This window comes from Saccopteryx bilineata, chromosome 1 (assembly GCF_036850765.1).
Source record: "Saccopteryx bilineata isolate mSacBil1 chromosome 1, mSacBil1_pri_phased_curated, whole genome shotgun sequence".
NCBI lineage: Eukaryota > Metazoa > Chordata > Mammalia > Chiroptera > Emballonuridae > Saccopteryx > Saccopteryx bilineata.
Genome location: NC_089490.1, coordinates 217,826,357 through 217,839,441, shown reverse-complemented (window position 1 = coordinate 217,839,441; position 13,085 = coordinate 217,826,357). Strand labels below are relative to the sequence as shown.

Below are 13,085 nucleotides of genomic sequence, written 5' to 3'. Positions count from 1 at the left end.
TGCCTCTCACTGATACAGGGAAATCGTGAGCCAGATGCCCTTCAGGGCTTTAAGTCACCCCATCAGTAGTGAAACGCTAAGGAGAGAGTGGTATCCCCTCCTGATCCATTCAATGCATTGTTACTAAAAGGGAATTTTCAGAATAGAATCAGTATGAAATATGTTTATTTTCAATTACAAGTATGTATGTTTATATAGGTGTATATATATGTATATCTATATATATTTAGATTTGTTCTCATGTATGTTTTATAAAATAAGAGTTTACAGGTATAATTTTTCAATTTATAATTTTACTATTCATTTATTTACAATTATGTTTGGCTGAATAGGTCTCATGAGTATGTATATAAAATAATGTAACTGAAATACATATTTTTAAGTGCCTCAAACATTTGGCAGCTTTAACATTTGATACCAAATAAAATCATGGTTTTCAAAACACAGGTTTTGAAAAAAACTTTCTGAATGTTTATGTTCATTCAGATTTAGAAGGGGGCTTTATACACATACATGTATAATTAAAATTATTACAAGGCAAATCTATGTTGAAATATGTACTAAAATCTCCTGTTTACTATTTGCCCAACTTTTGTTTTGTACTTTGCAGGATATCCATTTGAACTGTTGAGAGCACCAGACAGTCCTCTCAAATTCGTTTGACTTTCTTCCCTTCTTTCCTTCCTTCCTTTCCTCTCTCCCTTCTTTCTGTTTTTCTTTCTCCATTTTTTCCCATAGATTTGAGAGAGAGAGAAAGGAAAGAAGAGAGAAGCATCAACTCATTGTTCCATTTAGTTGTTTCATTCAGTTCTGTACTCATTGCTTGCTTCTCGTAGGTGCACTGACCTGGGATCAAAGCCAAGCCCTCTGGCGTGCTAGGAGGATGCTTTATCTACTGAATTACCCAGCCAGGATCTCATTTGACTTTCTTGATGGAGAGTGGGAGCCCACCCCAATTTGTGCCAGTATTTGGGTTTCCAGGTCTCATTGTACTTTGAGATATTAACAAAGATACTCTTGTCAATTAGATCTGTCTCCAAAATCACAACTGGCCACATCCCACTGTAGCCCCAATTGTAAAGTATGTCCTATACAACGCCCCAGTGGAAATAAGTTGTCTTGTCAGCTCTCAGCTACTTTCCTTCTAAACCTCTTGGAAGTCCAAGAGGCACTTCTGACAGTGGGAATACACAACAAAGATTTTCATCTGCATCTATCACCTTGCTTAAGTCATTATGTTGCAATATTCATCAAGCAGCCACTATGATGCTAACTGTACCAGGTGCTAAAAACAGGTTCTGTGTCTTAAGATGTTGATCCTCTTGGAAAAAACTGTGGCTGTGATGGGATCATGCAAACATCAGTACTCTGGTAGGTCTGGTAGGGAGGACAGGACTGTCACAAGAAGGAGACCATGACCATGACCACAACTTACACAGCATCCAGTCTGGCCTCCTGTGCTAAGCACACCAAAAACCATATGCACCTCAAGGCTCACCTACCCTCTGTCTGCTACTCCACCTACTGCCAGAGGGTCACAGAGTCTGTTCCAGTGATTCTACCACACTGGATCATACAAATCAAAGACAGGCCACCTACAGCAATGGAAAGAGTCCTCAGGAAGAGGGCTGTAGGATGGACTGGCCACTGAAACTCTGCTGCTGAAGAACCATCCATAATGAACACCTGTGAGTCACATACCCATACGGCTGGAGAGCCAGGGAGACAGGCAGAGGTGATGAAAGATGAGGCTGGGGGCTAGAAATTAGTTGTATTTACTCATTCGTTTCTCCAGATATTCATTCAACAAACACTTGTGGGGTACCCGACACTGGTCAGGACTGTCAAGTCACTGAGAATACATTCTGGACAAGACAAGCATCACCTTCAATACCTGACAAGAAGCACTTGGAAAGACAGAAGAGTGATTAATTCATTCCGGGCACATTACTCGGTCTTGGGTAGTTATGGAGCACTTCAGAAAGGAGACATCCCACACCTGAAGGATGAAAAAGCCTCAGGCAGATGAAAGTCTGCCAGGGAAGGCCCACCAGAGCCCGTGTGAAGGGAGAGGTGAGACCGAGCACACCTTGGCATGTGCTGGAGTCACGGGAAAGGAGAGTCTTCTGCAGATTACTTCAAATTCCCAAATAATGGGTTGAACTATAGGAAACAGTCATGTATCTATGTCAGAAATGAATTAGTATCAGTAATTTCACATGGTTCAAACTAACACTTCCCTGGATAATATAACTCTGGCCCAGTTCCCTTCTAAGTTAGTTTCTCTCCAGAAGAAAGCAGAGTAGTACTGACAAATGTAAGAGAATCAGATAACTGGAGCAGGGTGGTGATGGATGATACTGAAGGACATACAGAGGTCACGTGGAAGAATGTCATGAGTCATAGGAAGATGTTCAGGCTTCATCCTGAGAATGGTGGGGATGTGCAATGACCAGGCTTGCATTTTAAGATGCTCACTCCAGACCACCTGGAGAAAGGTAGGGAGACAGAAAAACATAAAAAGCAGCTATTCCCCAGTGAGAGAAGACAGACACACACTGGAATGGTCGATGTAAGCATGAGGACACTAAGTGGCTAGGTTGACAGGACTCAGTAACTGACTCTAAGCGGAGATGAGGAAAGGAAGTAAGCACAATGGCTGGTCACTGGGTGGGGGCACAGAGCAGGGAACTGGCTGGAGGGAAGACGATGATGGAAGAGGATGAGAAGCTGGAATGATGGGCATGACAGTCCCATCAGTTAGGATGACAAGGACAGCGAGGATCAGAAGAAGCAGGAGGCCAAGGGAACCAACATGGGCTGATGCCAACTCTGCGAATGCTCTAAGTACAGTGTTTAATAAAATCCAAACACCAACCATGAAGGCAGTGGTTTTTTCTCACTCTTAGAGCAGAAGAAACTAGAGGCAAACGTTTACCTGAAGTTAGGGAGGTGACAATACCCATGACCTTGGAACTTCAACCTGCTGCCTAGTAACCTAGGGAACATAAGGAGGTATAAGATGCTTATGGCTAAAAAATGGTGGTTGGAGTTGAGATCAAGAGGGACATGCAGAAACCTGCCTGGGAACAGGATAGGAAGAGGCGGAGTCAGGGCCATGCACCTGACCCAGGTGAGCATCCCACATTCTAAGGAGGTGAGGAATTTTCTGAGAGGATGCCTCTTACCCTATGCGCTCCTTACCCCACACTCTCTACTGACCACCTTTGTCACAGGTCCTCCCCATGTCTGGGCATCAAGGCAGGGAGATATCAACCAGTGGTCAGAAGCACTTGCTCTCCAAGCATTAGAATAAATCCAGTAGCACCTTGCTTCCACTGCAAAGCAGAACAGAGCTCAGCAAGGCAGCCCTTCCTAACCTCTCTGAAAGGAGAACCAGTGTTTCAGCCAGAAGGCACTATCTTAGCACACAAAGGTCTACGGCAGGGGTCCCCAAACTTTTTACACAGGGGGCCAGTTCACTGTCCCTCAGACCATTGGAAGGCCAGACTATAAAAAAAACTATGAACAAATCCCTATGCACACTGCACATATCTTATTTTAAAGTAAAAAACAAAACAAAACAGGAACAAATACAATATTTAAAATAAAGAACAAGTAAATTTAAATCAACAAACTGACCAGTATTTAAATGGGAACTATGCTCCTCTCACTGACCACCAATGAAAGAGGTGCCCCTTCCAGAAGTGCGGCAGGGGCCAGATAAATGGCCTCAGGGGGCCGCATGTGGCCCACGAGCCGTAGTTTGGGGACCCCTGGTCTACGGCAAAGCCTACTGAAACAAGTATTTAACAATTTCCAAAAAAGTAGCAAAACAGTCCATAAAGCTAGATGACTCCAGGCAAAGCAGCACAATTGACATGCTCAGACTTCTGTCCTTAATTTGAAACACACCGCCGGGGCTGGGGTTCATTTTCACTAGGACAGGTCCACAAAAATCAGAAACATCTTTTTTTTTAATTGATTTTAATTTGTTTACATAGTTACAAGTGTTCCCTCGAGCATATTTCCCTCCCTCCCCCACCCCTGTTCTCCTTGATACCCCCTTTGCCCCCTCCCACCACCGCCTTCCCCCTCCCCTCCATGATTTACTATACTGCCCTTATCTCTCTGTGTTGCATGCATATACTTTCCCTAATGTCTTTCCTTTCATTTATCCCCTCCTCTCAACCTCTTTCCCTCTGACCGCTTTCGCTCTGGTCTCTTTGATCCATTCTCTGCCTATCTTCCATTCCTCAGTTCACATTGTTCATTGGATTCCTCATATGAGTGAGGTCATATGATATTTTTCTTTTCTGCCTGACTTATTTCAATTAGCATAATAGACTCCAGGTCCATCCATGTTGTTGCAAAGGGTAAGACTTCCTTCGTTTTTACAGCCGCATAGTATTCCATTGTGTATATGTACCACCACTACTTTTTTTTTTAATTTTACTAGGGTGACATCAATAAATCAGGGTACAAATGTTCAAAGAAAACATGTCCAGGTTATCTTGTCAAACAATTATGTTGCTTGCCCATCACCCAAAGTCAGACTGTCCTCTGTCACCTTCTATCTAGTTTTCTTTGTGCCCCTCCCCCTCCCCCTTTCTCTCTCCCTCTCCTCCCACCCCCCGTAACCACCATACTCTTATCAATGTCTCTTGGTCTCACTTTTATGTCCCATCTACGTATGGAATAATGCAGTTCCTGGTTTTTTCTGATTTACTTATTTCACTTCGTATAATGTTATCAAGATCCCACCATTTTGCTGTAAGTGATCCGATGTCATCATTTCTTATGGCTGAGTAGTACTCCATAGTGTATATGTGCCACATATTCTTTATCCAGTCATCTATTAAAGGGCTTTTTGGTTGTTTCCATGTCCTGGCCACTGTGAACAATGCTGCAATGAACATGGGGCTGCATGTGTCTTTACATATCAATGTTTCTGAGTTTTGGGCGTATATACCCAGTAGAGGGATTGCTGGGTCATAAGGTATTATTAGTTCTATTTTCAGTTTTTTGAGGAACCACCATACTTTCTCCCATAATGGTTGTACTACTTTATATTCCCACCAACAGTGAATGAGGGTTCCTTTTTCTCCACAGCCTCTCCAACATTTGCTATTACCTGTCTTGTTAATAATAGCTAATCTAACAGGTGTGAGGTGGTATCTCATTGCAGTTTTGATTTGCATTTCTCTAATAACTAAAGAAGATGAGCATCTTTTCATATATCTGTTGGCCATTTGTATTTCTTCCTGGGAGAAGTGTCTGTTCATGTCCTCTTCCCATTTTTTTATGGGATTGTTTGTTTGTTTGTTGTTGAGTTTTATGAGTTCTTTGTAATTTTGGATATTAGGCCCTTATCTGAGCTGTTGTTTGAAAATATCATTTCCCATTTAGTTGGCTTTCTGTTTATTTTGTTACCAGTTTCTCTTGCTGAGCAAAAACTTCTTAGTCTGATGTAGTCTCATTCATTAATTTTTGCCTTCACTTCTCTTGCCTTTGGAGTCAAATTCATAAAATGCTCTTTGAAACCAAGGTCCATGAGTTTAGAACCTATGTCTTCTTCTATATGTACCACTACTTTTTAATCCACTCAACTACTGATGGACACTTGGGCTGTTTCCAGATCTTGGCTATTGTAAACAATGCTTCCATAAACATGGGAGTGCATTTCTTCTTTTGAACCAGTGATTTGTTCTTCTTAGGATATATTCCTAAAAGTGGGATAGTTGGGTCAAAAGGCAGTTCGATTTTTAATTTATTGAGGAATCTCCGTACTGTTTTCCATAGTGGCTGCACCAGTCTGCATTCCCACCAGCAGTGCAGGAAGGTTCCTTTTTCTCCACATCCTCGCCAGCACCTATTAGGTGTTGTTTAGTTAATGAGCACCATTCTGACTGGTGTGAAGTGATATCTCATTGTGGTTTTAATTTGCATTTCTCTAATGATTAGTGATGTTGAACATTTTTTCATATGCCTATTGACCATCTGTATGTCCTCTTTGGAGAAGTGTCTATTTAGTCCTTTTGCCCACTTTTTGCTAAAATTAAATTATTTATTGATTTTAGAGAGGAGAGAGAGTGAGAGTGAGAGAGAGAGCGAGAAAGGGAGAGAGAGAGCAAGAAAAGGGAGGAGCAGGAAGCATCCTGTGTGCCTTATATGTGGCTTGACCAGAGAAGTGCAGGGTTTCGAACCAGCAACCTCAGCATTCCAGGTCAACACTTTTATCAACTGCACCACCACAGGTCAGGTGCTTTTGCCCAATGTTTGATTGGATTGTTTACTTTCCTGGTGTTGAGTTTTAAAAGTTCTTTATAGATTTTGATTATTAACCCCTTAATGGAAGTGTGGGTTGTTCATGGTGTCTTTTGCTGTGCAAAAGCTTTTTAGTTTGATATAGTCCCATTTGTTCATCCTGTCTTTTATTTCACTTGCCCGTGAAGATAAATCAGCAAACATATTGCTGCGAGAGCTGTCAGAGAGCTTACTGCCTATGTTTTCTTCCAAGATGATCATGGTTTCATGACTTGCATTCAAGTCTTTTATTCATTTTGAGTTTATTTTTGTTAATGGTGTTAAGCTGGTTGTCTAGTTTCATTTTTTTGCATGTACTTGTTCAATTTTCCCAACACCATTTGTTAAAGAGACAGTCTTTACTCCATTGTATGCTCTTACCTCCTCTGTCAAATATCAGTTGTCCATAAAGGTGTGGGTTTATTTCTGGGTTCTCTGTTTTATTCCATTGATTTATATGCCTGTTCTTATGGCAGTATCAAGCTGTTTTGAGTACAGTGGCCTCGTAGTATAACTTGATATCAGGAAGTGTAATACCACCCATTTTTTTTCTTTTTTAAGATTGCTGAGGCTATTTGTGTTCTGTTTTGGTTTCATATAAATTTTTGGAATATTTGTTTTATATCTTTGAAGTATAACATTGGTATTTTAATAAGAATTGCATAGAATGTATAGATTGCTTTGCGTAACATACACATTTTAATGATGTTTATTCTTCCTATCCATGGACATGGTATATGCTTCCACTTGTTTGTATCTTCTGTGATTTCTTTTATCAATGTTTTATAATTTTCTGAGGAGAAGTCTTTTACCTCCTTGGTTAAATGTACTCCTAGGTATTTATTTTTTTGTTGCAATAGTGAAGGGGATTGTTTCCTTAATTTCTCTTTCAGACAGCTAATTGTTGGTGTATAAAAATGCCACTGATTTCTGAATATTGATTTTATAACCTGCCACCTTGCTGAATTCATTTATCAGTTTCAGTAATATTTTGACTGAGACTTTAGGGTTTTCTATGTACAGTATCAAGTCATCAGCAAATAATGAAAGTTTTTCTTCTTCTTTTCCAACTTGGATGCCTTTTATCTCTTCTTCTTATCTGATTGCTGTGGCTAGAACTTCCAGAACTATGTTGAATAAGAGTGATGAAAGGGGGCACTCCTGCCTTGTTCCTGATCTTAAGGGAATTGCTTTTAATTTTTGCCCATTGAGTGTGATGTTGGCTGTGGGCCTGTCATAGATAGCCTTTATCATGTTGAGGTATGTTCCCTGTATTCCCACTTTGCTGAAAGTTTTGATCATAAATGGGTGCTGGATTTTATCAAATACTTTTTCTGCATCTATTGCAATTATCATGTGGTTTTTCTCCTTCCTTTTGTTTATGTGATGAATCACGTTGATTGATTTGCAAATATTGTACCAGCTTTGCCTCCCCAGAATAAATCCCACTTGATCATGATGTATGATTTTTTTCATGTATTGCTGGATCCGGTTTGCTAATATTTTGTTGAGGATTTTAGCATTTAAGTTCATCAGGGATATTGGCCTATAGTTTTCTTTCTTTGTGTTGTCTTTGCCTGGTTTTAGAACGAGGGTTATGCTCGCCTCATAAAAGGACTTTGGAAGTTTTCTTTCCTCTTGAATTTTTTGAAATAGCTTGAGAAGGATAGGAGTTAGTTCTTTGAATATTTGGTAAAATTCGCCTGTGAAGCCATCTGGCCCAGGACTTTTGTTTGTTGGGAGTTTTTTAATAACTGTTTCAATCTCTTTTGTTGTAATTGGTCTGTTTAGGTTCTCTGATTCTTCCAGATTAAATTTTGAATGATTATATTTTTCAAGGAATTTAACCACTTCATCGAGATTGCCCCATTTTTGGGCATTCAGTTCTTCCCAGTATTTTCTTAAAATCATTTGAATTTCTGCTGAGTCACTTGTTACTGCTTCACTCTCTCTTCTAATTTTATTTATTTGAGTCCTCTCTCTTTTTTTCTTGATGAGTCTGGTTAAAGGTTCATCAATTTTCTTTACCTTTTCAAAGAACCAGCTCTTGGTTTCACTGATCTTCTGTATTGTTTTGTTGTTTTTTTTTGGGGGGGGGGTTAGGGGTTTGCCTCTGTCATTTATTTCCTTTCTGATCTTTATTATATCCTTCCTTCTACTTCCTCTAGGCTTTACTTGCTGTTCTTTTTCTCGTTCTTTTAGGTGCAGGGTTACGTTGTTAATTTGAGCTTTTTTTGCTTCTTAAAGTATGCCTGTAATGCTATGAACTTCCCTCTCAGGACTGCTTTTGCTGTGTCCCATAAATTTTGAGTTGTTGTATGTTCATTTTCATTTGTTTCAAGGAAGATTTTTATTTCTTCCTTGATCTCATCGTTAACCCTTTCTTTTTTTAATAGCATGCTATTTAGTCTCTGAGTGTTTAGATGTTTTTGTTTTTCTATTGTTGTTGATTTCTAGTTTCATGCCATTGTGATCAGAGAAGGTGCTTGATATGATTTCAATCTTCTTAAATTTATTGAGACTTGTTTTTTGTCCTAACATGTGGACTATCCTAGAGAATGTACCACGAGCACTCGGAAAGAATGTATCTTCTGCTGCTTTGGGGTGAAAGGTTCTGAAGATAAGTATTAAATCCAGTTAATCTAGTGTGTCATTCAAGGCCACTGTTTCTTTGTTAATTTTTTGTTTGGAGGCTCTATGCATTGATGTTAGTAGGGTATTAAAATCCTCTACTATTACAGTATTGCTGTTGATCTTGCCCTTTTTGTCCATCAAAATCTGTTTTACATTGATACGGAAAGACACATGCAGCCCCATGTTTATTGCAGCATTGTTCACAGTGGCCAGGACATGGAAACAACCAAAAAGCCCGTCAATAGATGACTGGATAAAGAAGATGTGGCACATATACACTATGGAATACTACTCAGCCATAAGAAATGATGACATCAGAACATTTACAGCAAAATGGTGGGATCTTGATAACATGATACGAAGGGAAATAAGTAAATCAGAAAAAACCAGGAACTGCATTATTCCATACGTAGGTGGGACATAAAAGTGAAACTAAGAGACATTGATAAGAGTGTGGTGGTTATGGGGGGGGAGGGGGGAATGGGAGAGGGAAAGGGGGAGGGGGGGCACAAAGAAAACAAGATAGAAGGTGACAGAAGACAATCTGACTTTGGGTGATGGGTATGCAACATAATTGAACGACAAGATAACCTGGACTTGTTATCTTTGAATATATGTATCCTGATTTATTGATGTCACCCCATTAAAAAAATAAAATTATTATTTAAAAAATCTGTTTTATATATTTAGGTGCTCCTATATTAGGTGCATATATATTCATAATGGTTATATCTTCCTGTTGTAATGCTCCTTTTATCATTATGTAGTGACCTTCTTTATCTCTTACTATAGCCTTTGTTTTAAAATTTATTCTGTCAGATATTAGTATTGCCACCCCAGTCTTTTTTTCCTTTCTGTTTGCATGAAATATTTTTTTCCATCCCTTTACTTTGAGTATATGTGTATCTTTTGTTCTGAGATGGGTTTCTTGTAGACAGCATATGTACAGGTTCTGTTTCCTTATCCACATAGCTATTCTATGTTGTTTGGAGCATTTAATCCATTTATATTTAAGGTTATTATTGATATATAGTTGTTTATTGCCATTTTATTCTTTAAATCTATAATCCTCTTTTTCTTGATTTCTTTTTTTCTTTACTCTTTTTCAGCAGGCCCCTTAACATTTCTTGCAGTACTGGTTTGGTTTTAATAAATTCTTTGAGTTTTTTTTTTGTTGGTTTTTGTTTGTTTGTTTGTTTTTTGTCTAGAAAGCTTTTTATTTCTCCTTTGATTTTAAATGATAATCTTGCTGGATAAAGTAGTTTTGGTTGTAAGGTCTTGTTTTGTATTACTTTAAATATTTCTTGCCATTCCCTTCTGGCCTCAAGTGTTTCTGTTGAAAAGTCAGATGTCATCCTTATGGGGGCTCCTCTATAGGTAATTGACTTCTTTTTTCTTGCAGCTTTTACTATTTTTTCTTTATTTCTTAACTTTGGTATTTTATTTATGATGTTTCTTGATGTAGACCTCATTGGGTTCCTCTTTACCGGGACACTCTGTGCTTCTTGAACTTGTATGACTTTTTCCCTCCTCAGTTTAGGAAAGTTTTCAGCTATGATTTCTTCAATAGGTTTTCTATCCCTTGTTCTTTCTCTTCTCCTTCGGGAACCCCTATGATGTGGATGTTATTTCCCTTCATATTTTCACAGAGTTCTCTTATAGTTTCCTCAGACTTTTTGAGCCTCTTTTCTTTTGCTACTCTGTTTCTATGTTTTCATTTATCTTGTCCTCTAAATTGTTGATTCATTCCTCTGCTTCATCCAGCATGCTGTTGATTCCTTCTAGTGTAGTCATCATTTGATATTGTAATTGTCATTTCTGTTTGATTCTTTTTTGTGATTTCAATGTCCTTTCTGATGCTTGCTATTTCTTTATTTAGATGCTCATTTTGTCGATCCATTGTAGTTCTAAGATCCTTATGCATCCTAAAATCATTATTTTAAACTCTGCATCCGGTAATTTGGTTACTTGCATCTCATTCAGTTCTTTTTCTGGGGATTTGGATTGCATTTCTCTGTCTGCACATTTTTTCTGTGTGTGGTTTGCAAGCTTTTTGCGTTTGTGCAGCTGAGGTTGGTACAGGGAATGTGGCCCCTTCTCCAGGGCTTAATCCCTCAGCCTCTGCTGGTTGCTTGGATTTTAATTCTCCCTAACAAGGTGAGCTGCATAAAAGTATTAATTTTCCTGCTGTTTGTTTGCTGAGCCCAGCAGGGAACTTCTGTGATTAGGATGGGGCTAGTGGGCATACCTTGCTCGTTGGCCCCAGTTGAGACTCTATCCAGGCATTTTATTTTTTTCTGTATGGTAAGTCCAGAGGAATGTGGTGGGTGTGACCTCTGAGAACCAGAAGGTGTGATCTGCCCAGGTACTCTCCAGGGGCAGTGCACATTCTCCATATCAGAAGGGGGAGGTATAGTTCAGGTCTCCCTGGAAATCTGAGTCGCTGCCCCTCCCTTTTACTTCCTCCTTTTCAATGGCCTTTTCTGCTGATTGGAGCTGTGAGAGCTTTCTGGAGGTAGTCAATTGGCCTTATGCTAGGTTCATGCTAGACAGAGGAGTGCCCCTCCCTGTGGATATGGCCACCTCAGTATTGGAGAATGACTCAGCACAGGTATTTTTCACCCCATCACCATTTGTGTCCCTGTGCCTCGATCTCCGCACTCTCCTCACACAAGACCAGTCCTCTCAGCCTTCCTCGTCCCCAGAGCCCCAGGTAAGTGGCTCTGAATGAGATTTTCTTCACTGGCCCTTTAAGACAGCATCAACTTCTTCACAAGCTCTTTTCCACAGACAGAACTCCTGCTCTTTTCCCCACTCTATACTGTCAGGTTGTTTCTTCTAGTTTCTAGGTCTCTAGGCTGGGGCTCCGGTTCCTGGGGCTGAGGACCCTCATCTCTCAGGGTCTCTCTCCCTGCAGTGAGAATCCCTCTGGACCCTCAGCCAGACCTCTCTCCTGGGATCAGGGGAGCCCCTCCACTTCCCCGCACTTCCTACCAGTGTCGGTGTGGTTTCTTCTGTGCTCCATGGTTTTCAAGTCCTGTCCTTTTAGTCCAAAGTTGGTTTTTCATGATGATTATTCTTAAATTAATTTGTAATCCAGTTTGTTCCTGGCAGGTGGAAGTTTGTATGTCTGCCTATTCTTCTGCCATCTTGGAATCTTCAAACCAGAAACATCTTGACAGGCTGCACTGTCCCTAACTTTTCTCAAATTTGAATTCCTAATTGAGTTAAGCCTGACCAGGTGGTGGTGCAGAGGATACAGCATTGGACTGGAATGCAGAGGACCCACATTCAAAACCCCAAGGTCACCGGCTTGAGCATGAGATCATAGACATGATCTCATAGTTGCTGGCTTGAGCTCAAAGGTCTTCGGCTTGAAGTTCAAGGTCACTGGCTTGAGCAAGGGGTCACTCTGTCTGCTGTAGCCCCCTGGTCAATGCACATATGAGAAAGCAATCAATGAACAACTAAGGGGCTGTCTCTCTGTCACAAAACAAATAAATATACATCGAGGCCTAATTGAGTTAAAAATTTTTTAAAAAAGGCAACCAGGAATGTTCACACTAGTTTTAAATCAGGATTCAAATCAGAACTTAATATATGAGTTCTAATATTATTTCAAAATATTCAGAAGCCAGGTCAAAATCCATAAGACCCCCTTCAGACATGAAAAAGCAAAGAAACAGACCAAGGCACAAAGCTTGAATGTAACAAACCAAAGAAGTTTCTTCTTCTGGATCATGAAAAACTACTGGTGTGCTCCCCCAGATACCTTTAAACATTTTAATCTATTTGCTTTTTGTAAGAGGCGGAAAGGGCTGGGAGATATTTATGTGACACCTGCTTCTTCCCTCACAAGATTCAAAGCCTCCTTTTTTCATTTTCCATGTTTTTGTTTGTTAATTTATCATAGCAATTGGCTAGCCTTTGCCTTTGCCTCAGTTTTGCTGTAAAACGGAATCCAATGGTGTCGCGGAGTCTGTGACAAAGAGTCGGTGCCCTTACCTGTGTAGTCTGTCCTTGAGCACATCCATGTACTTCACAGCACTTTCCTTCACACTGGTTTCTGCAGAACAAAAACCCAGAGTTGATGCAAAGATGGAACAAAACCCCGAGGCACTGAATTAAAAGCCAGACACCAAAGG

The 13,085-nt window shown here is 40.0% G+C and overlaps 1 protein-coding gene across 1 annotated transcript in view; it reads right to left on the bottom strand.

Annotated features, from left to right (window-relative positions):
- Positions 1–13,085, bottom strand: part of DISC1 (DISC1 scaffold protein) — a 369,832-nt gene that overhangs the window by 74,425 nt on the left and 282,322 nt on the right. The window contains 1 exon segment of the mRNA XM_066236163.1: positions 12,946–13,006. Coding sequence (XP_066092260.1) covers positions 12,946–13,006 — 61 coding nt within the window.